This window comes from Leptosomus discolor, chromosome 1 (assembly GCF_034619465.1).
Source record: "Leptosomus discolor isolate bLepDis1 chromosome 1, bLepDis1.hap2, whole genome shotgun sequence".
Classification (NCBI taxonomy): Eukaryota; Metazoa; Chordata; class Aves; order Leptosomiformes; family Leptosomidae; genus Leptosomus; species Leptosomus discolor.
This window is the reverse complement of record NC_141391.1, coordinates 129,062,132-129,088,511: the sequence shown is the minus strand read 5'-3', so window position 1 is coordinate 129,088,511 and position 26,380 is coordinate 129,062,132. Positions and strand designations below refer to the sequence as shown.

Below are 26,380 nucleotides of genomic sequence, written 5' to 3'. Positions count from 1 at the left end.
TTGTGTTACATGGTGTTGTGGGGCCCCGACTCCAAGAACTGCTTTATTCCCTTCAGAGATATCTTGGTCTGCCTTTTTTTTTTTTTTTTTTTTTTTTTTTTTAGGTGTGCTGAATGCTCTTGTTTCACGCTATCTTGAATAGCAGAGTCAGAGTGGCTCATACCTTTGAGCAACAAGCCAGCAATGTTTATACCGTGCACTGCAGCAGTGCCCCGTCCCGAATAATTTGCTGTGTGCTGCCTACAGCTGCATGGAAGAAAAGCGTGGCGGGCCCTGGAGAGAAGAAGCCCCCACGCTGCCGCGATGATCTGGAGTAGCTGTGGGGGTGCAATCTCCAGCCTGAGCTGGACCGCAACTCCTCACCCTGGCCTGTGTAGCATCCTTACGGATGCCGCGGCACCGGGTTGGCGGAGGTTGGGGGGGGGGGGGGGAAGAAGGGGACAACCTCCCCCCCCCGCCCCAATTTGTGGGTGGCCCGCGCAGAGAAGGAGGGTGGTGGGTTGGGACGGGACGGGACGCGCCGCGCCGCGCCGTGCCGTGCCGTGCCGGGGGGTGACAGCCGCAGCCCGGCGGGTTGCGGGGGCGGTTCGAGGCCGCCAGGCTGCGCTCTCGGGCCGGCCGCCGCGTTTGCCGCCCTCCCCGGGCTACCGGGGCTTTGGGGCACGGCGGAGCCTCGCCGCGAGCGGGCGGTCCCGGGACGGCGGCGGTGAAGGAGGCGACACTCGGCGACACCAGCACCACCGGAGTCACCTGCCGGAGGGGGGGGGAAAAAGCAGGGCTCGGCGGCCCGCTCTGAGCCCCCTCGCCCGGCCCGGCATGACGCGGCGGCGCCCCGGAGGAGGCGGGAGGTGGGTGCCGGTAGCCCTGGCCGCCCTCCTGGCCCTGCGAGGTGAGTGCTCCACGGCGCGGTACCCACGGAACGGGGCATCGCCGTGGGGTCGGCGCCGGGGATGGGGCGGGCGGGCCCGCCCCATCCCCGGCGCCGACCCCACGGCGATGCCCCGTTCGCTGAGCTCGGTGGGGAAGTTTTTCTGGTTGCGGGTCCCGCCGGTGATGCTCGGAAATGCGGCGGTGGGTGAGTGATTTTGCAGGCAGGGGTGGGGAAGGAGCGCTGCTCCCCTCGGCTCCTTTTGCTGCCTCCCCTGCACCATCCTTCTTACTATTATTATATATATATATATATTAATGCTGTAAAACTTGCTTCAAAGCGGGCTTCGCATCATGCTCAGCTGTCTGGGCCTAGCCCCTCAATAAGCTCACCTGGGTGGGGAAACTCTGGTCTATCCTTCAGGCCCTGAGGCATCAGGGAACTTTCTGCAGAGATGGTGATAGGCTGCCCGGAGCCCTCCGTGTCACCCGGGGGGGTCCCCTCTGTCTCCTCCTCCCAGGTGTATGGCAGGCTCCTTCAGCTTTTAAGATAAGTGCCTGCCCCTGGGGATGTGGTGAGACTTAAACCGCTCCATCGCTTCCCACCCCCCAAAAGTCCTTTTGAAATAAGGTGCGTACCCCGGTCCTCTGTGTGGAGAAGGAACAAAGTGCGTGTGACAGATGCTACTCCCATCACTTAGTGCATTGCTGGAGAGCACCAGGAGGTGCTGCGATAAGGGCGACAGAAGAAACGACAAAGTGCAAAATGTTCAGGCTCATCTGTTGATCAGGTTGTGATGCCTTCTTTCAAGTAATGCCAAACTTCAGAGCAGGCCTGCTCAGTTACGTTTTATTGAGGTCCACAAGGTAATTTTCTTAAGATCTGCTCATTTACGCAGAGGTCCACTAAGTAGGTTTGTGGAGCTCTGCTGAGCAACGAGCGGTGCAGAGCTCTGCTGAGCCAGCGGGGCACTGCTGCTGGCCACCTTCACGGCTTGCAAACTGGGAGTGATCCCTGAGAGAGCGGGGAGGACAGTAAGAAATGATGGGCTGTCCCACAAGAACACCAGAGACATCTCAGCAAGGTCTGGATGAAACTTCCTCGCAGCCTGGATCTGGATAGTCTGCTGCTTCAGTAGCAACTCCTGGCTCTTGCTGCCCTGAGAGGTACAGCAGGCCATTCCTCTCTGCCCAGGATCCGCCAAGAAACAAGTCTTGTGATGGCCAAGGTGAAGTTTTTACAAATGCCTTGGTCCAAAAGCACCCTGACCCCCATCCTCAGAAAATATTTGGAAGTCTGAGTTGCATGTGTTAAAAGGAAATTGCACCTACTGACTTCAAAGAGATGAATTAGGGAGGAAAAAGAGTTTATTAGTGTTTAATTGAAAGAAATACTATCAGCTCTTTCACACTGCATGCTATTTGTTTACTTTTTGAACTTTTCCCAGTTTGGAAAGGGAGTTTAATGGCTTTCAGGTTCCCAGTGCCACAATTTTTTGTCTGCAGACATTGCAAAGGTGTAAGAGTCTAGAAATTATTGTGTTTAGTGCAGTTAGAGGCGTATAAGTGACGAAGTATTTCTGTTATGTGATATTGCTGCAAAAACATATAACAGTAACCAGATTTAAGGTTAAAATTAAAGGCACATTTAATTATCTCTTTAGGCAAAATTATTGACTTGATACTTCATTTTCTCTTTTTGGTTGAGGGCATGTGGGGACAATGACAATGGAGACAACTAGGCACAGAAGCACACCTTTCCATGAAATATTTACCTGCAGTAGTGTAATGCTTTTTCTTGCACTTTCCTTTAAGGCTTAAAGGTTACCTGAATGAACCACCTGTGTTACCAGGCTAGTTTTTTTCTTTTTGTCTCAGGAAAAGTCCTTAGAAGACAGTGGTAGATGAAAATAGCTGTTATACGCAGTTCCTTCTGTGTTACACAGTATGGCCATATTTTCGGTGGTTCTTGAATTTGAAAAGAATACCCTGATAGCATATAAGGAACAGACAAGTACTTGTGAAAGCTGAAATAAAATTGAGAGAGGTTTTTCTGAACAACATTTGCAGAAGATCAGTAAGTGTATTTCTGCTCTGAGTTGCCAAGTCTGGTGAGGAAGAGTGACTTACTCCTTTTTGAGGCTCTAGATTGGTTCAGAGGATAGAGAAGAAAAAATGATGGGGTCATATGCGAAGCGATACCTAAATGAAAGGTGAAAGGTTTAAAAGTTAAAGGATCAGAAGCCCTAAGAGTGTATATACAGAAGAAATAATGCCAAACAAATAGAAAGTGGTGGGTAAAAAGGTCCCTGGAGGTCATTTTGTCATTCTCACACTTTATGCCTATGATAAAATACTATCAGACTTTGTAGTGAAATGTCAATCAAGTATTATAGTTCCATTTTCTTATTCTGTTTTGCGATTTGTAGAATAGCAATGATTCTTTTAACCGGAGATGGATGACTGCTTTCTTTGGGCCTATAATACCCATGTTTAATGCTCCTGGGGCAGGGGCAGCGTCTATGTTTTCCCTCTAAAGCATTATGAGCGTAATAACTTTTGCGGAAATAATATTTTTTAATGTTCCCTAGGGAAGTTTAAGGAAAGATAGCAAGGAATTCTGTTTAGAGCTTTGAAACCAAACCTGTGATTGCAAATCAGTCCTGCTACGTAGCCAGAAATAGCGTACTGCAAATTGCCAAATGTGTTTGAAATCACACATCGGGTACAGCTAAACTGCAGAACCAACTCTTTTTTTTTTTTAACTTCATGGTGTTTGGATCCTGTGACATAGTATTGCAACAGGTGAGATGTCAGCATGTTACAGTCTGTTGCAGCTGGATCTTACAAGATCAGGGTAGGGGGGTGTGTGTGTGTGTGTGTGTGTGCATGCCTGGCAGTATCACAACAATGCAACAGCTGGTTTGCAACTTTTCACACAGGCTGGTCTTTCCAGTCCTCACCTGAAGTCACCCTCCTGCCAGTCTGAGGTTTTCACAGCTAAAACTGAGCATTTAAGTTTTGGCCTTGCAGCATCCTTATGCTAGCCCACATATCCTTCCCAGCCCTGCACCAAGTCCTCAGCCCTAGCAAGAAAGGGCTGTGGCAGTCCCTCGCTTCTCTGTGCTTATGCATTTTTTGTTTTGGAACAGATTGCCATTTGTGTCAAGCTGTGTGGTTTTGTGACATGTAGATAAATCATTTTGCTTGTGACCTGACCTTGGTCCCCAGTGGTAGGCACAGATGCAACAACTACTTCTTGAGTCTCTGAAGTGGGCATCCTTCCCTTATTTTGGAAACTGATTGTCTCTATTTCTTCAGTATTGCCTAAACCCCAGGTTTTTTTTTGTAAGATTCCCTTCTCCAAGGGTTCTCAAAGTGCCTCGAGAACAGCTATATTTAGCTGCTCAGTAGTAATATGGATATACAAAGTATGGTATAAACAACTCATTAAGACAGTTAGAAATCATTTTTCCTGCCTTCACTGGGGAGATGTGTTTTTATTATTACACTAAAAGTGCAGATGGCAAAAGTGAGGCTCAGAGACTTCGTGACCCACTGAAGGTCAGCGGATGCTGGCAGTAGTCTTGGGCGTCTTGGTCCAAACTGTAACCACGGGAGAATGCTTAAATTTATGCAGCAGGTTAAGCAATACTGTAATGGTACTCTTTAGGGATGCTCACTACTAAATTGTCGTGAGTCATCTATATTTGTCATCTATATTTAGCAGGATGCTACTATCATTGTGCTTTTTAAGTAAAGTGCTTTTAACACAGTTTATTTCAAGGAGAAGTGCATGCACTGAAAATCTGTTCTTTGTAGTTTTTTCCTTGTGGAGCATTAATGCTGCCTTCCCTTTTGTGAATGTTCAGAGAGAAATTTAGCTCCTGGTTGTTTAACAGACAGTAGTGTAACAAAGACAGTTCCCTGGTTAATGCCACCTTGTGTTTGCACAGTCATTTACGAACATTAACTAATTGAGAGTCTCCAAACTTACTTTGTGAGTGCAGTCAGTTTGATTTATAGCATGGAATACTGAAGTGTACAGAGATGAAATGATTTGCTTGCTGTCAGGTAGGACATCTGCCCAGCCTCTCCTTTAGAGAAGTCACAATTACAGGGCTCCTGGTATATGCCACACCACTTTTCTCTCACAAATGTTTCATGTCTTTTGCACAACGGAGAAAGCACAATATTATTAATTACGCACAGTGAACTGTTGTGTTTTGGGTTGTTCGGGTTTTTTTTCCTTATGTGTTTTCATCTCTTTCATTTTGGAGGTCACTTGTGTCCATTCTGCCTTCTGCCTTTTTTTCATTGATTGAGCTGGGCTGAGGACAAATGCTCTGTTTCATCAGGACTGAGGAATTTGGCTTCATTCTGAATGGAAACAGAAGTTAAATGGTTTGATGGTTTTGAAAGGAAATTTTTGAGAGAAATTCCATCTTAGGACAACCAATATTGTGTTTCTTTGTGGAATTGTATTATTATAATACAAGAAAATACCCTAAGCAAGAAGATATTTTGATGTGAAAATTAAAAACATTTTATCCCAAAGACGGTTAAGTTGGATGTTTCTGTATTTCTGACAATTTTACCCTGATTTTCTTTTGATACACACTTATGCTTTTACAAAGCATCTTATGTTTGATAAGGTTTAGTTTAGTGGAAGTGTCTAAGTAAAAGCCTTAGTGGTTGCTATTTTTTATTTCTACAGGACATTTAAAAGCAACAGTGATAAAAACCAACTTGCAGCCATTGGTGGTATCTGTGCACAGTCTTTGTCCATTATTTTTGCCATCTTGACATATGTATGCAAACACCATGTATATGTACATGGCATTGCCCATGTCCCTTCCTTATTCATCGTGCTGTAGAACGCTGCACCAAAAGAAGCAGAATGTGGCGTACTAACTAAGGCAAGCTTATGTCTAAGAAATACAACCCCTTTGTTAATCTTTGTTTCCCCTTCTGGAGCAGTTGCTGGAGAAGTCAGAACAGGACTAGCAGATCAAGCTCAGTTTGTTATTACTCATGCACGTGCAGAGCCACAGCTCTCCTCTTGGCAGCACAGCAGTACTTGTGCATTTGCATACCTGCATGAAGTTAATTTCAAGTGCAATTTTGGTATTAGGTTGATCAGATTGCTTACTTAGGGATATAAACTTGTGCATTTTTTTCCCACATCCTCATACGTCAACCTAGCTCTGAGAATGTGAGCTAGTTCGTGTTTCACAAGTGTCAGCAGGAGAAAGCCAATGTCTGAACTCCACTTGGTTACATCTGGGATTCGGTTTTACTCAGAATGCCGAAGCCAGGAATGTCATTTTGTCAGGGGGATGACATGCTGTTTACAATGTGTGGTGCGTTTCTGCAGCGACCTGTCTAAGCAGCACGGGGTCAGGTCAGACCACTGGTCTGTGGTGGTGTGGCCAAGGCTGGATGCTTCAACGGGGGGTGCTGAAACCCTCACAGTGGGCAATTGGTAGCAAACGTTTAGCAAAGAGGATTCTGGTGCCATGCCAGTGCTACAGGCTGCCCTAGGAGGAGGTGAGTGTATGTATTGCTTTGGACTTCAAAGCCCACTCAAGCCAATTTTCCCTTCATTTCAGCAGATGTCCACGCTTCACTTACTTGCACAAAATGAACTAAGTCACCCATATTTCTCCTACCAATGCAGAGTGAATAAAACGTCCATCCCCTCTCCTTTCCTCAGGGAAGTCCCCCCTGCTTGCAAAGCCACAGACACAAAACTTCTCCCCTCTTGCCAGGAGTGAGGTTGAGCTGGGGTAACTGAGGCCCCTCTTTCAGCCTCTTCAGTTATTGGGGGGCTGGTGTGCAGTCCCACTGGGCACCTGCACCTCAGCCTCCGGAACCACATGGGCTGCGACAGGGCTGTCCGGGCTCAGCTCTTCCCCTGCCTGGTGTATTAACAGCATCTGCTAGGAGCAAGTGGGTTGGTACACTATCTCGGCATGCCCACTGGGGAGATTACTTCCTAATCCTTATTAATTAGAAGTTGGCTAATGCCTGGAAGCATGAAGGTGTGGTGCTGCTATGCTTTTTTTTTCTTTTCCCTTTTTTTTTTTTTTTTTCCTTTTTTTCATTCTACCAGACGTTATCTGTGGATGTTCTCACTTTCCTTATAAATGCACAGGCCTCTGTGATTTCTGCTGAGCTCTTGACTTTACAATAACACAGGCTAATCATTCCTGGTAGTTAATTATGGCTGTATTTAGAATAAGCAGAAAAAGTAAAAACAGCAAAGGAAAGGAAAATCATAATAGTTTCCTTATGTCTGGTCACGTTTCCTGCTTTCCAGTTGCACTGAACGACCTTTTGTCTTTTAAAATAAACAAACCAAAATCATAGAAGCACCTGTTTCACTTCTTCACACCCATTTGATAATTTCTTTCTATCTAACTCCTCTTCCCAATTTTAACTGTGCTTGACCAGTAAGTATTATTGACTAGTGGATTATGAAACCTTTCTGCGCCTTCTGTATTTTCAGATGTGCCATCCAGAAGTAACCACAGCAATTCCAGCTGAGGGTGCACTGTCAGTGCTCACAGTGGTATTTTAATTCTTCCAGCATCCTCTGCCTTTAGACATCGTAACAGCTTGCTTGCTTTTTTGTCCACTGTTGTACGTTGAACAGATGTTTTCATTGAGCTGTTCACAGTGATACCAAGATATTTTCCTCAAGTGATTACATTTGAATTAGAGCCCCGTGGTATAGGAGTAGTTCAGATTATTCTCTCAAGTTCTTATTGCTGTCTGTTTGGTCATGTTGAATTTCATCTTGCATTATGCTGCCCACTTCCCGAGCTTTGTCAGATCCCTTGGAAGTCTCAATCTTCTTTTGTCTCAGCCAGGCCAAATCACTTTGCCAGCTCTCTGTCTTTCTTCCAGATATTAAGAAATAGATTAAACCACCCCAGAGCTGGTATGAAACCTGGGGGTAATCCCTTGTAATCGGGGCCAGAGCAAGGGCAGGGGGAGAGTGGTTCCTGTGCCTCTGAGCCTGGGCACCGGACAGTGGGACAGCAGCTCTGGATTTGGCCTGAACCCAGATGGCAGGAACCCCACCCTTGGAGGAGGCAAAGACGGGGGTGTGTTTCCCACCCCAGGCAAGCAGAGGCCAGGGCTGATGCCGAACTGGCATCCTGCCTAGAACGGTTTAGTAGGCGCACTTTGAAGTGACTGAAAATTAATCACTTAGTCCTGTCCTTTTCCTTCCAAAATTGAAGTGGATTGAAGGGCCACAAGTTCCTCTGAGCAGAGATCAAGCTGGTTTGTCTCCTGTTGCATACTTTGAGGGGCTTACGGAATTTGACCGGTTTAATTGATCCCTGCTGCACCTTCCAGGTTAGCCTGTACCCTCTCTTAGGGAAAGCGTTGCTAACTTCAAGAAACACCTGACTTCGCAAGAGCTTGCATGTTGTCTTAGCTGGCAGCACAGCCACTTGAGAAAATGACATTCTCCTACTGTTCATCACTCCTGGACTTGTCCTTTGAATATATTGAAATGATTGTTTGGTTTTTGACTTTTGCAATTTGCCCTTCAATTTTGTTCTCAGCCCTCCTAGCTACCATCTTATGAAACAGCTGGTTAGACTGAACAACTTCTTGTTCCTTTTTTTTGACCATACGATGTGCTTTCTTGCTTCTCAGCGGTTTTTGTTCAGGAGCACCGAGTACCTTTTCAGGACGATGCTGAAATTGCTTCACATACCACTGTATAGAGTGTAACAACTTTAATTACCGTGCTTTTGGAGTTAGGCTGGTTTGACTGTTTTGCTTATAACCACCTTTTCTAACGTTTAAGAGGCACGATGCAAAGTTCTGGTACAGTTTTTCTTACAGCTATGATAAATTTGATTATGTAGCGGTCACTGTTACTTTGTGATTCAGTTCATTCTTTACATCAAATGCAGTGTTTCAGCTTCTGTGTGCCCTTGGGACTGACTGTTCCAAGCCCTACTTATGCTCTTTAAGATGCTGCAAAATTGTAACCTGCTGTGACACTTAGCTAATTCCTGCACATGTTGCTGAAGTCACTATTTTTTGCTGTTTTCTTTGACTTAATTCCTTTGCTTTCATTCCACACTGTGCAGCAGATATGCCCTTCCTGATGAGGGGGCTGTTGGTAAATCCAGGTTGCTGTAGTGATATTTGGTTTTTAGTTAACTTTTCTCCTTCTTCAGCCTTGGCTATCTAGATGGGAACTGTGTATTACTTACCTTACAGTTTGATGCCTCTGTCTTTTTGCCCACACTGGATTTCCAGGCAGTGTATTACTCTGTGATGAATTCTGCAGCTGTTGGCCCACGGACTATGAGACATGTTGGACACTAACTGTTGGTTAGCATGGCTATTTCATCCCTTTCCTGCACTGTATAAAGCTGTTATTGCATCACATTGTAGGGAATGGTTCACTGTAGGCTTCAGCTTCAAACCTGAAGTGCTCCTTGGAGCCTTTTTCTCTAGCTTCACACCACCTGCTCCAACCAGTGTTCCCGTGCAATCTACTGGCATCAGCTGCACTCTGTGGAATGTTTGTTTTAGAAAAGATACCTCAGGAAATACAGTCCTGCTTCTTGGTTAAAAGGCCCCTGTGCACTCCTGCAGGGAATTCTCTGGGTCCCCCCAGCTCCTGTGCATTGCTCACTCTATTACCTGTCACCGCCTGTGCCGGTAAGGGGGGCCTGAATCTCCCTGTGACCCTTGGGGAAGGAGAGAGGGGTGGGTGGCAGACCTTTTGTTTTAGTGAAGCCCTGTGACAGAAGGTGCCAGAGGGCGTCTGCAGGGTGCTGTTGGGCTTGTGTGGCCACTGGGCTGCTTCCATAGCTGAGCATGTGTTTGAACTTCACTGTCTGATGGGGTTTGATGTCTGAACGTCTTCATTGGTTGTAGAATGGCTAGGCTGCAAGCCTGCTTGGCTTTCTGGCTGTGTGTTGGGAGCTAGCAGCTCGGAGAGGTTGAGAGGACCTTGGCTACTTGGCAGAGGGACAGAATAGCCTCAGTCTGTCTGCAGAATCGTCATGTCCTTGGCTTGTCAAGGGCAGCCCTTAGTTTTGCCCCTGAAACAGCTGGTGTGCCCTGGGTCTGTATTATGGGACTCATCCACAATCAGCGCCTCCCTCTCCTGTGCCGAAAATGCCTCGGACACAGAGTTCAGGCTTGTGCTTCTCAGCTGCATGGAGTTGCAGAAAGGCTGCATTTTGCTTGTTCTTTGGGGAATGCTCTGTGTTAGTTAGTTCTTCAGTAGCTTTTTTGCATAGTCTCATCTGTTCTTGCTGCTCTTGTCTCTATTCCCAGTGGCTGCTTGCTTTTTTTTTTTTTTTTTTTGGTAAGACTGCATTTCGCCTGCCACATTGACCATAAATGTCTGTTCATCCACAGAATAGGTACAACGTGAGCAGGCTTCATGCACACACCCTAGTCCCCATCCTCCAGCCCCCTTGCACTAACCCCCCTGCCTTTACCCTCCCTGGGAGCTCCAGCCCTGAGCCAGAGGGCTGAAGTGGAGGGGACCGCTGCAGATGAAGGGGGGGAGCCGAGGCATCCCACTGCCACCGGCTTGTGTTGCATCCTAATTGCAAATAGCCCTTCCAGCGTCAGCAGTTTGTGGGAATTATTGACAGGAGGTGCCGGCGAGGTGCTGAGTCAGAGTGAGGTGTGCTTGCCAAGTCACTGCAGCAGAAGGAGCCCGCTCGCCTCGCGTGGAGGGAAGCCAATGGACGGTGGGTTTCCTAGCTGCCTTTTGGGCCTCTTTCTTTCCTTTTTCTGAGGCTGTAATTCAGTAGCAGCGATGCTATGCATGTGAGGGAGAAACCAGGCACAGAGGGGTGGGGGCAGCGTGGTGTTTTGTTTTTTTTTTTTTTTTGCTTTTTCCTTTTTTTGGCTGTGAGCACTGGGGATTAGGAGATGCGGGCTCTGTTCCTGCCTGCTGCCACTGGGTCTCTGTGCTGCCATTTCCATGCTCTGAGCAAGTAGAAGGGGTGGAAAACATATGTTGGGGGTCAGTGACAAGTGAGTGGCCCAACTGATAGATTTATATTTCCTGGGCAATGAAAAGGAGCGTGTGGCACCCTCAGCCAGGCCAGGGTGATAGCTTAGCAAGCCAAAAGAGCTGCAAAATAAAATAACTGAAAAGGTGATTTGTCTTGTCCTTCCTGAGGGTTGCTGCTGCTGCTGCAGTGTCCTGCTGTTTGTTTAGAGGTTTGAAATGAGTTGTTTGACATGCAGGTAGATGAGTACTTGTCCTATATACATCTAGCACCTGATGGACCTCCAGGTCAGGCTTGTGAGAGCTTTGCCATTTACTCCTGACCTACTTGAGTGTCGCTAGCATCAGTGTTTATACCACAGCTGAATCTGTCTCAAAGGTCTGTATCCTTTCCTTTTCCTTGCTCTAGGGTGACTTTGCATGTCTTTGTCTTTCTCCCCCTCTGTAGCACAGGGTATGATTTTCCTGCTTCAAACAAAAGTTAGTGGTTGTTCGCACAGTGATCTAAATATATATGTGTCTGATGTGTGCTGCCTTTGTAGGAAGGATGTATTATTTTTGCTTTGAGTAACCACTTTGTAGAAGGACATGAGGAGCATGAAGGCGGAGGACCTCATACTTTTTGGAACTTTTCATATCTGTGCTGTGCTCCACCCACCACGTTTTTAATATTAATCTTTGTATAATCTTTCTCTCCACTGTCTTAGGTAGCAGCCGTGTTATCTAGATCATCATGCAGCTGATGGGAAAACTGAGGCCCAAAGATGGGAAGTGTCTTGCCCACGGTCATGTAGGATTCCCATGGCCAAACTGGGGTTGGAGCCTGCATCTTCTGACCGCCAGTCTTTCATCCATGTCTTGGACCTCCAAAATGAAAGTCATGCATGGGACCCCCGGAGAGTGGCCCTGGGGAGGGGCTTGCATGTGCATGGTATCTGTCTTTCTTGTCTCTGGCTTGCTGCCTTTTCACCTGTTGGGTGCAGTCTGTGATGCTGGTGGCAATCTTAAACCATCTGTGGCTTGAGGATGCTTTGGAGGAAGCCTTGGCCCACTGGGTTCTGCTGCGAGATGAGCTGGGGATAGCTTAGCACTCAGGCTTGGCTCGAGAGGCCCAGGACAGTCTGCTGCACGACTGACCTGCCTTCAGTTTGTGTTTCTGTGTGAGTTTTGCTATGGATAGTGAAGATGTGCTAGCCAGGGCACTGTTATAGAGAAGAATGGATCTGATCCTCTTGCGTTTTGAAGAATTGTCTTTGTTGCTCAAGGGAACCTTAGTCTCCATCTGGCCAAATGCAACCCTTCCTCCTTATCCACTGTCTACCCATGCTGTGGCTTCACTCTGGAAACAGAAAAAAATAGTGTTGTCTGTTACAATTGGGATTTTATAAAGTACCTGTGGGAATTAAGCACTCAGTTCCCTCAGGTTCCTTTTAAACAGCCTAGCTGATGTGAATATGTTGAAAATAAGCAAGGAGAGGAAGCAGTCCTGTCAGCAGTGCCATAGCTATTCTCCTTGTGTTTGATGTAGCAACTGCCGTGCTAAAGCTTATTTAGCCTATAAGGTCTGTGGGTCAGAAGCTGGGACCGGAGTCTTCAAGAGGTCTCTGATGTGTATGAACCCTATGCCCTTGCCTCCTCTGGCCCTGGGCTGAGGGCCTTTTAAAGCACTCTTAAGTACTGTGGAAATACTAGCGTGTAATAACACTGCATGTAGCAACTCTATGCTGTGCTGGGGCTTGATAAATGCACGTGATTTCCACTGGGCTGAGGACTAAGCCTGCTACAAGTCAATCCAGGATAACGAAGCTCTGCAAAACCAACTTTTCTTTCATTTCCAAGGAGTAAAAATGTGTGTGGTTGAGGTGTAATGTTTAATTGCAACCCATTGTCAAGAGCAGCAATAGCATTTGCTCTGGAGACAATTGGGAGGTTATTTTGACAACTGCAAGAACCTTTTTTTCACTCTCTTCCTCCATAACCAAATAACCACAGTTTGCATCAGTTTTCCACAAACAGAGAATTCAGTGACAGTCATCATAATTTTAATTAAAAATAAACAAATATGGTATAAAAAATTAAAACAACTGCTGAGAGACCAAACAAGTAGAGAGCATGGTTGTCACTTGAAACAAGTCAAGACAGAAACAAGATGAAAAAGCTACCTTCATCCTCGGCTATGAGTGAGAACCCTTTCTGGGATTTTGTTTTAATGGTTAAAAAGAATTGTATACTGTATTTTAAGTTCCTTTCTGGAATTTCTTCCTCTGGCCATATAGGCAGGGCACAACTGGCAGCTTGTCTTGCAGCTGCAGGAGGGGAAAAGCAACTCAGGTGGGGATGCTACTGACCCTGTGATCCAGTGCAGAGCCAGTGGGTCCCAGAGAGTCACTGCCATCCCCTGCCTGTTACCTGCTCCTAGCTCCTGCTCACCCCTTGGCTCTCTGATGCATGCCTCCCCCACCTCTCACCTTTATGAAAATGTTCACTATGTGGCTTGATGAACACACACACAAAAAAAAGCCCCCTCCTCACTGTGAATTTATGTGAAATGGACCCAAATTGTGGAAATCTCATTAAATTAGCCAACTGTGTAAGATTGCCATTCGTTTCAGTTTTGCTCGGAGAACAGCTTGGATTCTTTCAGATTTGAAGAGTTATTCAGCCTTGGAGCTCAAAATCAAATCACAGTCTAAAAATCAGACCAGGTCTCCTTAACTAAGCTTTTAAAACAAAAATGTATTGCTCTCAAAGTACATTAAAGACAAAAGGCTGTCTTAATGCAATAATGTAACTGGACAGTCAAAATAAAGCAGCACTGGGAAATGCATAAGTTAATGATGCCTTGTTATGTATCCTGTATCCTTTATGGCATGAGTTTTATAGTCTAAGTGGTAGTAAGATTAGAGGTAGGTGAATAATTTATAGCAAATAATTTATTTAATGAATTCCTCTTCCATTTCTATTTGCAAATTGTTTGTGACCATCCTGTGGTTTCTTTGCATTTTACTTATTTGAAATTGCTTACTGAATAGCTTCTACAAATAATATTTGACATACCACATGCTTATGAGCAGGGCTTTTTTTTTTTTTTTCTGTTTCCTTTGTGGGGGAGCAGTATTTCAGCTCCAGGTTTGGTTGCTTGGTGCTGATGCAGAGCAAAAGTTCACTCCATAGTATTTCACTATCCTGACAACTTGAAGTAATTGTTAGAATTAAGCTGTTTCTGCAAGGTATCAAGAATTTTTAATAATTATTCAGATTATTTATGTGGATAGGCAAGTTCAAATTTCACTTTTGCCAGCGTGTGCTAAAATTGTTTAAAATGTGTTATTTCCTTGTACATTCACGTCACTAAATTAGAATAGTTGCAGAAATAAACAGAAAGATATAAAGGCCACAGTCAGCAGTGTGCTGTGCATATGCTTGACTTCAGGCATATTCTTGAGTAGATGCATAAGTGGTAAAGTGGCAAATGATGAACTTCAGCATATGTTTAAGTGGTTTGCTGAATTAGGGCCCAAAATATAGAATAAAGCAAATTTATCTTTCATGAAAGCGAACATATTAGAGAATTTTGTTTCCTCATCTGCAATTATGGGGAAGTGCATCTTTCAGATGGTGGTGGAGGGGAGGCGATGATATAAATATTGCACTAGCTTGCGGTATTTCTGATTTCATCAAATCCAAGACAGTTCATCTGAAGTTTCCACACGTGTCATTCGATGCTTTTTTTCCTTAAATATTGGGAGAAATAACATGAAGAATTGAAAAAACCCCAGCCATTAGTTTTACTTACTATATTATTTATGTATTCAAGTTATATGTTTCAAGATTTCTCAGATGTCAGAATATTTTCCAAGTGCTTTTGTTGGCTTATCTCTCTAAAAGAAAAGTTAATTTGGAAATATTAAGTAATGCTTGTCAAAAGTCACTCTCACAGATAGGAGAACTTTTTCTGGGTCTGCAAGGAACAGGTATGAGTTACTTCAGCATCGTAAAGGGCTGTCATAACTATACAATCTGGGAAAGGTCTACATTTTTCGGTGCAACTTTTGCAGGCTACGCATTGTGGAAAGCAGCTTCTGGAGTTGTGTGATGCACCCTTCAGCTCTGTAACGCAGGCAGGTGGTGTTTTGTTGGCCTGCCTGAAAAGCACAGTTAAATAATGAGTTTTGTAGGTTTCTGAAACAGTGAGGTCTCCTCTCCTTCCCATTTGTGCCTTCTGGCTGACCTGTGTGGAATCTCCTGTGTCTAATAGAGGGTTGAACATGGCCTGGTCTTTCCCCCTAGCAGTGATTATCTCACCTATGGTTGCCCACCTTATTTTATGAAGCTTACGGAAAGAACAGTAACAGCTATGAGGCCTTTACTCTTCTGTCATAGGAGAGATGGGTGCAGGAGCCTTGTCTCCCAAGGAAATGACTGTTTGCGGGCCACGATGCTCATGGGAATATTGAGTGGAGTAGCTAGCACAGTACCACAGACAGCTCAGGCCAGTGTGGTCTGGGAAGCTGAGAAGAGAAAAAGCCATCTCTGAGTGATGGATAACGTGGTGGTGGGGCAGCCAGAAGTAGGCAGTGACTTTTGGGTGAGGAAGAGTGACTGTTCCTGCTGACTTGCAAGAGCTAAAATAACCTCTTTGGAGCAGAGACTTAAAGGAGTAAGATGTTTCTTATGCTACGGTGATCAGAAACGCATCTAAGCCATGCTTTGTACCAAAACCCAGACCAGATATATCACAAGGACAAGCCTACAAAATATGGTCATCAGTGTCTATCAACCCCTTGTATGTGAGTGACTTGCACAATGTACTTGAAAGGAGGGCTTTTACCAAAGGAAAGTTCTCTGGACACATTTATTGTCCTTTAGGTGATGGCCTAGATCCTGATCTCGCATATGTGGAAATCAACAGGGCAATTTCAGCTCTGTGTGATTGGAAAGGTGAGGGAACATTTGTTGGGCAGGAGAAAGAAGCGCTGGAGCTGGACTAGCAGTGTATGCTGCAGGGAGGACTGGGGAGTCCCTGGACTGATGTGTTTCCCCATCTATATTTCTATTTATCAATCTGCACTCCTCACCCGCCTGTCCTCCTTCATGTTCTGTCGTGTGACTCCAGGTCCAGGGCTGGAGAGAACCCTGCAAGGAAAGCTGGCAGTGGAATTCTGAATTTTGCACTGACAGTCTTCTCTCCTGTTTGTAGGGCTTTCAGAACATTAATTACATAAAATTTATCCAGGCTTACTGCTCATCCGCGGCATCTTTAATGACCCCAGTGATGAACATTGTGAAATTAAAAAGCAATCACCTATACCAAACAAGATAAACAGCAAATGGTCCCAATGGTCTGCCACATGTCCTTACACACTACAGGAATGCCTTTAGCAGCAAAATAAGTAGCATTGCGTTTTGTTTACAGGGGCAATGATGTTATGTTCTGCAAGGGCTGTGGGCCCTCATATCTATGACAGGAACAGCACCAAGAGACTGCTTGAGGCAATTTCATCCTTGTTATTTTGGGACCAGAGCCTGGTCAGCTCAGGAAGGTGGGAGATCAAAGGCTACTTCTGAATTTAGCTTGGGCTCACTTTCATAGAGCCTCGGGATGAAAATGGCAGAACAGGTTAGTTTGAAAAGAAGTGTGGCTATGTCTCCATCCAGTGGCTAATGCCACCGATGGCGGGTGGGCATCCCACAGAAATTTGGTTTTGTATGGGGAGATCTCACAAAAGGAGGATGTGGCACAGGGGAGGCTGCCTTCCTAAAAGTGACTTTTATAGAGGCCTAGCACGTGTGTTATCTTCTGCCTTTCTGTGGTGCTCCCTCTTCAGTGTTATAAACATAGATTTGTTAATAGTAGCAATAAAATAATAGTAATAATATAATAATAATTATTATTAACTGATTTACACTCCCTTGGGAAAGATCCTGGTTGTGCCAACTGGTACTGCAGTGACTCCTAGGGGATGGTGCACAGTTTCAGACCTAAATAGCTGTGGCCGTACATCAGGCTCTCTGTGTGTCTGTCACAGTCAGCCAGGACAAGTTGAAACAGGCAAAAGGAAAGAAAATAGACAAATTTCCTCATCCACAGCAGCTGGAGTGAATGTCAAACAGATGGGCTCTTCCACCCCGATTATCCTAACCTCCTAAATATAGAAATATGGGCTTTTTTTTTCCCCTCTTCTTCTCTATTTTTTTTTTTTTTTAAATAAATTTAAATTACCCGAGGGGGTGGTGTTAGCTCACGCTAGGGCAGTGCTAACGAGTGCAAATAGAAGTCATCTGCTGATAGAGTCAGATCACGGCTTCTGCTCATAAGTATTTCCCCCACCCTGCCCACACACACTTTTTCCAGTGGAAGTGAGAGGACTGATAGGGGCTGAAGCTGTCTCCTCTGTGGGGCAGGGGAATAAATAAGCATATGTCTGTGAGCAGGCTTTTATTTCAAATGCTGTCTGTGGTTATGCAGATACACAGCATAAATAAGCACCGAAGAAAACGGGTAGGAACTGGAGGTCCTTGCCTCCTCCTGCAGGTGTTTTGGTAAGAAGATGAGGCAGCTGTGCTTCAAGTCACTGCAGGAGTTCACAGTTATTTTGGTTTTCATTGCACAAGCACACCAATAGGTGTGGGGTCTGCTTTTATCCTGTCCCTACTCATGTTTTTATTCAGTGTGCGGAGATTGAAGGGATGACCACTAGTAGCAGCCTGGTTGGATGTGCACCCTTGTCCTTTTTTGTCCTGCAGTGGTTTATCATCAGTAAGGCAGCAGCAAGGCAGAGTTTTGTGTGATTTTTTGACTTCTTTTACTCTATTGAGGACTTGGGTAGGGAAACTGCTGGGTTTTTGTTTTGTTTTGTTGTTTTTTTTTTTTTCCAGTGGGGAAACACAGCACCTTGCTAATGCTGTGCTTTCCATTCATCTTCCAGATTACTTTTCTTCTGCCTTTTCTTGTCCTGAGACTGGATTTCATACCTATTCTCAGGCTTTTGTTCCCTGACTAGCCATGGGGGCAGGAGGCAGGGAGAGGAACGAGGAGGTGCTGCCTGGAGAACATGGTAGAGGAGCATGGAGTGAGTGCGAGGCCGTGTGTCTTACCCCTGCCTTGTTGGTTGCTTGCACCTCTGTAGATGCACACACCTGGACCTTGCTTTCCCCACCTCTAGGAAGGGAATAACAGGGTCTTGTTTCTGAGGATGCTGCAAGGAAAAACATTATGTTGGTGCTATATTACTATTACTGTTGTAACCATGGCCTAAGACATATAACGAGGATAAAGGTTTGCAGCAAAACTGCCCTGACTTGGGGCCCAGCCAAGCAGAACTGTAATGTTTTTCCCTTGTCATTATGTACAAGGGTGTGTTGTGCTCTGTGGATGTATCTGCACTAGCATCAGCGCAGATATACAAATAGGCCATGAATAAGACTTCAGAGACTCCGAAGAGATTCTTTATCTTATGGGCTGCTCTCCATGTAAGGATAGTGCATGGTTTATTAAAGCTCCCAGGGCTCATTTTGCTTGTGTGCTCATGCTCTCCTGCAGAAACCCAAACAGTTGCAACCTTAATCTCAGGTGCCAGAGTGCTCTATGTACTGTTGGCTTCTGTAGGATCTGCATCTTCCTTGGAGGTCTCCTACGTGCAGGAGGCGTTGACAACCATTGCAGGAGGCTGGCTGGGGAAGATGTGGAGTTCCCTCTGCAGAAGGTCTCTAAGAATAGGTTCGGCCAGCAGCTGGCAGCCTGACAGAGATGTAGGAAATCCTGCCTTGGGGCAGAAGGATGAAGCTGGTGATTTCCTGAGGGCTGCTGCACAGGGGGTTGTCACCCCTGGTCTTTTTAGGGTAGAGTGCTTTTCTTGTTACACCTAGGTCATGCAGAGCCGCACTGTCTGGACCACGAAGGCCCCAGATCTTAGAGATACTGGGTAGCACAGCAAAAGCAAATGCATCTGGAAGCTCCGCCTGGAAACTGTATTCGGCATGGTGGGTGTCGTTCCACCAATAATAAGCTATACTGGGGCCATGCTCATGTTTGCACCGTCTTCCCTAGAGCCTGGGCCAGGAAAGGGCTTTGCAGCCTGGATACAGCACCAGACCTGAGCTGGCTTCCACGTGTTTGCTTAGGGCTGAAGATAAGCTCTCCCAGATACTGCGTATAAGGGATCACAGTGGAGAGACACCTAATTGGTGTTGCAGGAGGGGTGCTTTGGCATGGTTTATTCACTCTGATTCACGAGTATCAAACCTGGCTGGCACACTGCAGGGTCACTCAAGCATCTCTGCAATGTGCACTTGAGTACTCCTGACCAGCAGCAGCTCAGGGGTGCAGGGACACCCGTGCTGGCTCCGTGCACTGCCTGCTTGGCAGAGCTGCCTCGCTCAGGCTTCGAGCCACTGTGCACTCGATCTGTCTCTCGCAGCAGCTTCGCCTCATTCATGTGCGCAGAGCCAGGGCTAGTCGGCCAGCCAGACCTGCGGTAACCCTGACGGGAGCCACCACCATATTTCTGCACCAATGACATGGTTAATCTGCAACCTGGCTAGATTGTTTCTGGAGATGACAATAGTATTTTTAGGATTTAAAAAAAAAAAAAATACTGCAATCAAGGAGTCTGGTTGTGCTGCTTCTGTTTAATAACACCTGGTATTTTCAGTTATACTTTTCACATTTTCTTGACTCAGTTTCACTCTTGGTAGATGGAGTTAATGATCCCCCTGATTACAGTTGTTGCTCCCTGAGAAACTGCAATGGTCATTATTGTTATCCTGTCTTTCCTTTGAGACACTTAACTATCTTGCTAGGTTTTGAAAAGGTGGGCTGAAACTTTCCCGTTCCCAGATTCTAGCTCAGACTGACTTTGTGTGGAAAATCTTAGCCACCTCTACCCTATTTTTGAGAATAAAATTAGGGGGGGAAATGGGTTCCTCTGTGTTTGAAAAGGAAAATATTTTCTTTTGGATGCTGCTTTTCCACCATGTTGTGCAGCCAGACCTTGGAATGCAGCAGAAGGATGGCCTGTGTGACACAGGTGTGCTTTCTGCTGCCTTTGAGGAAATCTACCTGAATTTGGCTAGGTAAAGAGCCTTTGAAGAATCAAATCTGATTGTCCATGTACTCAGCAGAGGCACTGTAGACTTTAGCGAGGAAAAAGCCAGAATTTTCACCCCCTTGCTGCTGCTGTGTGTGATGGGGCTGTGCCTTGTGCTCCCCCCTAGCATGCAGACCAGGCTGAGTAGGTACTGGGACAAACCCAGACCTCCCCTACAGATGCCATGAGCTGAGCTAGGGCTAGTCTCTGGCAGTAGGAGCAGGGTGCAGGTCCATGTCTCCCCTACCTGCTCAGGGGACTTCTTTTGTCATAGTTGGAGGTGATGGAGGAGCAAGCTACTCTGCTCATGTTCAAGCAGAGAGGGAGCTTCTCAGGGGGGATGTCCCTGCTCACTGCAGAGGTGTTGGGTTAGATGACATTTAAAGGTCCCTTCCAACTCAAATTATTCTATGATTCTGTGAGGTCCCTAAGGCAGGGGATGCCTGGGGACAAGGAAGCACTCTAAGAGTTGGACTGCACCAAGAGATGGGGGGAGAAGGGAGGAAAGGGAGCCAAATGGGACTGGATGGTGACTTACGAGGGGTGAGTCACATTGATGGGATGCCCCCTAAGCCTTCTCTGCTGCAGGCTGTTCCAGTTCTCTCAGCCTCTCCTGTGGGAGACAACGGTCATACAGAGGGATTGAGACTAGGAGTGGGGCTGTGCTTTGCAAGGGACCCTGTGGCCTGATGAGGCTCAGAGGAGAGGGGCAAGATGAGTCTGGGACTGGCTGGGCAAGCAGACCAGTGGAACTGAATTTGCTTGTGAAAGGTGTGGGATGCTACACCACTGAGCACCTTAAAAATCTCCACAGGGGCTCAGCAATTCTGTCTTCTGGCTGGGACTTGAAGGTATCCCCCAAATAAAAGCTACAATCACATATTTAAAGTCAGTAAACCAGAGAATTAAATATATGCTCAGTTTCTCTCTATCCTGGAGGTTGAAAGAAACAGGAACAAACAAAAATATATGATATTTTTATTTGTTTGTTTATTTAGTACATGGTCAGCTATATTTTAGCAGTGCCAGTGGATATGGCATCCGGTGCTGCTGCTTTTCTGGCAGTATCTGGGCTGAATACCTGAGCTGTGTTGATACTTGAGTGATTTAAGAGTTTGCTTATAAACTACCTTGGTGAAGACTGGTGCTTGCACAATGAGGGTTAAAAAGGAGATAAATTAATGTAATAATAAGATAATAACTATTAATAATTGTTATATTAGTAATAAAAAACAGCAATGAATTTAAAAAATCCGTAGTTTAAATCTCTGCAAAGTAGATTGCCCCTTTTGTCCTTTCCCTGCAGGTATATTCTATTCCTGAAATTTCTCCTGTTGCTTCTGTGCTGAGAACTAACCAGAGTGGTGCTCATTCTCTGCCTGTTTGAGGTTTGCTGCTGTCCCATTTAACAGGAGAAGAGTTTTGGTGTAGGGACCATCCAGCAAAACATCTTGTGGGACTTCTGCAGTACAAATATTTCATCATTGTTGTTGGCAGTATAGGCAGAGTCTGTTTCTTCCTTAAGGAAGAAAAATGGGGAGGAAAAGGAGAGAGATGACTCTAGTGTAAAGTAAATGGCTTCAGCTGGTGATTAAAAATGTGGAGAGGCTCGTGGATGCGAAAGGGATAGGCACTGAATATCCCCAGGAGCTGCACATGGTGGGCAGCATATGTTTGTTACCCAAGTGGAGGAGTTGCACCTGGGGTCTCCAGCAGCAAGGACTGCCAAAAGTGGTGGGTGAGCTCACATATGCCATGTTACCTGCAATTCTAGTCTCTCTCCCAGTATCAGAGCATCTGGGGAAGAACAGCCACCAAGTGAGGCAGGGACACCACTTTGCCTGGCAATGGTTGAAACATGCCCTTTGGACATTAGTGCTCTTCCCTGCTTTTCTGTTTATTCAGAAGAGTGGAAGTTGAGGACAAAGTGGTCTCTTGGCTGAATGTGATGTGTATTTTGTGGAGGCCATCTAACACAGCTTTTTGCAAAGGTGGTAGGACTCCTGGCAGTTAAATTAGGCCAAATATACCATACTTAAGTGCCTAAAGCTGGATGCCTACATTCGTATTGAGGCATGTCAGGAACAGTCACCTCCTCTTTGAAGTGGTGAGCTGCTTTCTTGGGAGGCTGACGTTTAGTCCCAAAGAAGGTGCTGAGGATGTTTGGTCCTACTGAAGACTAGACCTGAAGCCCCTTAGGGGTTAGGGTCCCTTCCTTTATGACCTCAAAAACATGAAAGGATTGGTCTGATTCACATGTAAATGTCTCCCACCACCTGAACTTAGGCCCCGACTTACACTAACTTATCAGGCTTTTGCTCAGAAGCCCTCATTCAGAAGCAAGATAGATGGTGGTACTTTTTAGGGCGATTTGTACAGCACGAGGGACAAACAGAAGGGAGACTGAAGCTCCCTGAGCACCTTCCTGCTGCCTCGCCTGGTGCCTGGAGCTGCAGCAGGTTGATTGGAAGCAAGAGGGGAAGCTGATCAAATATGGCACTGATAACAGTTGCTAGTGGTGTTCTCCCTACTTCCCCACTTCCACTTTTGGTGGAGAAAAGGTGCTAGGGCCTGTGAAATGTATGCTGAGATCGTTGTGCCTTATCAGCTCCAATGAGCTGGCCTCCTGCTGTTGAGCAGGGTTTGTAAATACTCCTAATTGTGTGGGAAAGCTGTGGGGTTTGGCTGTCCTCATCTGCCTCCTCTCAAAACTTTGTACAGGCAGGTTCAGTTGCATAAGTGTTTGAGAGATGGCTGTTCACTGCATCGGCATTCCTGGGAGCAAGCAAGAAAATTTTCTATTTAGCTTTCCTGGTCTCTTGCTCTGAGACTGTGCCGAGACCCACCACTCTGTGATCGAGGTTACTGGTCACAGCCATAAAAGCTGGTGCAAGCAAGCTCTCTCTCAGCTTTTTTTTTTTTTTTTTTTCTGAAATCATTCACCAGATTGAGAGTAAATAATTTTCAAACCTGCTGGGAATTCAGCGTAAATAATTTCTTAAACTATGTGTTGTGAAGGAATCATGGCACAAATGGGCACCAGGCATTACCTGGAGAGTAACTGAACCACTTCTCCTACAAAAATCAGTGGCAATAAGAGACCACGCTCCCCTTCCTTACCCTTCAGTCTCTAGGTCTTCTAGCTGCGCATGAGTCACTATTGAAAGTATGAGGGGGACTGGTGCTGTGAGAAACTTGGAGATATTGGCTCTTAATTCCTAGGGGTGATACGCATCTGGAGAGATGTTTCCTTGCTCTGCAGAAGGCATTAGTCTTTCCCGATGTGAAAGTATAGCTTTTTAATCAAAGTGATCTCCCTCCCACTTCAGTGAGCCTTGAAAAGATATATTTCTGTTCTGTCTGTCCATGGCACTTTGTGCTTTATCTTAATGGTTTAGAGAAAGGCGTTCTTGCCTACTGGGGGAGTTTGGAGACTGCCAGGTTTCTGAGCAAATGAAGCCTTCCCTGTGTTTCTCCATAGTTTTATTTCCATGTATGCTGTTGTTGTCTATTATGTAGTTAAAGAAATAAAGCAAATGAGAAACATTAGGAGCAATTACTTTCTGAAGTGAAAGGTGAAAGTAGGCAGGACACACACGTTTCATTTTTTACTTTGATTCTTGCTTTCTACTCTTCCCTTTTGGATATCTTTCCTGTGGATGATACAGGGAGTTCCTGGCACGCCCAATTAAGAACCAGAGTTCAGTATCATTTCTTTTTTTCTTGTGGCCTGTGATCATGTCCCGTAATAATTGAACTTTGGAATAAATCCCGGTGAATTACTCTGAAACTGCCTTTCTGTTATCCCATTACCAACACCAAAGACAAAAACCCCTAACTTTTTGGTTTTGCTCCTGCCTGAGTAAGGAACGTGCAAACTAAAGGCCATTTTAGGCTCTATCTTTTCCCAGTGCCCTGCCCAGAACAACCATGCATAGGAAAGGAGTGCCATCAAGACTGGGGGAAGAGATGTTTCCCTGCCTGGTCAAGCCTGATACAAGATGAAGACTGGAATGAGGAGAGAGATGTGGACCTCAGTTGTTGGGTTCTGTAGGGCAGCCACAGTCTTTCAGGCTGTTGCTGGGGTGATTCAGCCTGGAGAAGAGGAGGCTCTGGGGAGACCTTATAGCAGCCTTCCAGTACTTGGGGGCCTACAGGAAAGGTGGGGAGGGGCTCTTTATCAGGGCGTGTAGTGATAGGACAAGGGGTAATGGCTTTGAACTGAAAGAGTGTAGATTTAGACAAGATTAGATGTAAGGAAGAAGTTCTTTCCTGTGAGGGTGGTGAGACACTGGAACAGGTTGCCCAGAGAAGCTGTGGGTGCCCCCTCCCTGGCAGTGTTCAAGGCCAGGTTGGATGGGGCTTTGAGCAGCCTGGTCTAGTGGAAGGTGTCCCTGCCCATGGCAGGGGGGGTGGAACTAGATGATCTTTAAGGTTTCTTCCAACCCTAACCGTTTTATGATTCTACCTAGAATTACTTTAGACTGATAGCACCACAGGATAGCATGAGCACAGCTGTGAAATTAAAGCCACAGGTCGTCTTGTAGAATTTCCCGTGATTGAAGTCATAATGTCTCCTCTTAATTAATTTAATTCAGGTTTAATTTATTGAGGGTTTGCCTTGATTTATTTCATTGCTGAATTGCTTGCTCAGAAGGCTTGTGTGAAGAGCGACTGCGTTTTCTTGCAGCCTGGAAAGGCATTTTATCATGTAGTGATCCAGCACAAGTTACTGATGACACTACTGCCATCCTCTTGCCTTGTTCCACCCCTCCACGAAGAGGGGAAAAAATAAAAAAAAGTAAGAAGAAAGGGATGAATTCACAGGTTCTGCTGTTTGAAGAAGAGAAAGACATTTCTTAGGACTCTGTAACAGTTTTTGCATGGGGTTACCAGCACATCTGTGCACCAGGCCTGCTACAAGTCCATGGGCATGCGGCCTTACTCCTTGGGGCTGTTATTTCTCCATGTGTAATGTAGGTCATTTGTCTTTGAGATGTGCTTTTGGGATCATGGGCATGTTAGATGCCCAGCCTTACTGAATTTGCTTTTCATGGGGCAAGAGAGCCAAATGATTACACCCAGGGCCTCCCTCACCCTCGCCAGGGAGGCTGGATTCCCTTTATTCCCCCAGAGGGGTTTTGTTCTCTTCTCTTCCAGCATCCACTTGTGCAGTGTGTGTGCTGGAGAGTGTCTCCCCCTCCTCCATCCCCTTCCCCCCTATCCTTTCCCCCATCCAAATTCTCCCAGTGACCTTGTTGTTCGGGAGGAGCCATGGATCCTCCTTCTCCTGGCTGGGTGCAAAGCCCTGATTTCCATTTCAATAGCAGCCTTTCTGCTGAGGCTTCCCCACCACCCAGGCGGGAGAACAAGGAGCCCACTGTTCTGGACGGGATGTTCAGCCAGCCTTGACGTCCCTCCTGTCCTCAATGCAGCTTTTCAGCCCCTCCACTGAAGCCTGGGGCGCCAGGCTGGTGAGGGACAGGCTCCTGGCCCTGGGCAACATGCCACTCATTTTTAAGCAGCCCCAGCCTGTCCCCACTTAGGGCTTTATAGTCTATCAGAGGCTTGTTTGAGTCACAGCTTGTTTTCATGTGGTGCCGAGGAAGTAAAAAAGGGAGGGATAAGTCAAACTGGAGTGGTAGCAAGGAACGGGGGATGAGATAGGGTCCTTTGCCAAAGGCTTGAATGATGCATGGGTGTGTGCACAGGGGCATGAGTTCATGCTGATGCCTCAGGTCAAAGGCAGACCTGTGTCTCATCCCTGAAGTTTTCTTCCTCTAAAAAACACATCCTGCCACGCAGGTAGCTTTCTGTATTGACATTTATTTCCAGACATGCAGTTCAACCTCCCCATCTCCAAGATTTCAGGATAAAGGCAGGACAGAGGAGCAACATCCAATCTTCTGCTCTGGGACCTCTGAGCCAGGGCAAACCAAACCCTCCTGCCCCATCTCACCATGCTGAGCATGTCACTGGGCAGGACCCCACAGTGAGCCGGTTGGGTTTGAAGCACTGGAGTCTCATTGCTGCAGATAGATGCGGATAAAGGCTGACAGCCCCCTCTGCTGATTTTCTTTTTTTGAGTTTGCCCTCCAGATGATGCTGGTGCAGGTGTCATTGTGGATTGGTCTTGGCCACTGGGAAGCTCCTGTCCTCAGGGAGGTATGGGAGAACTTGACTACTTCTCATACTGCTTTTGGCTGCCAGGAGCTCTTGGTGGCACGAGGAGTCCCAACTGGAAAGCCACGAAGGAGCTTCTGATGTTGTGATGTGCCAGGGTGACTGTAGGTGCTGCTTTTCTGAACTGTTTTCCTTTTTTTATTTTTTTAATCTGTGGTTAGAGGTAAGGGACTCCAGGTTTGTTTCTGTTTTTCCTCAAATAGTGTCACACTGATGACATTTAAATTCT

The 26,380-nt window shown here is 46.1% G+C and overlaps 1 protein-coding gene across 1 annotated transcript in view; it reads left to right on the top strand.

Moving 5' to 3' along the window:
- The first annotated feature begins 816 nt into the window (after positions 1 to 816).
- The window catches only part of IGSF11 (immunoglobulin superfamily member 11), a 107,215-nt gene continuing 81,651 nt past the window's right edge, over positions 817 to 26,380 (top strand). The window contains exon 1 of the mRNA XM_086464297.1: positions 817 to 889. Within this exon, the coding sequence (XP_086320423.1) occupies positions 817 to 889 (73 nt within the window). The remainder of the gene's footprint in view (positions 890 to 26,380) is intronic.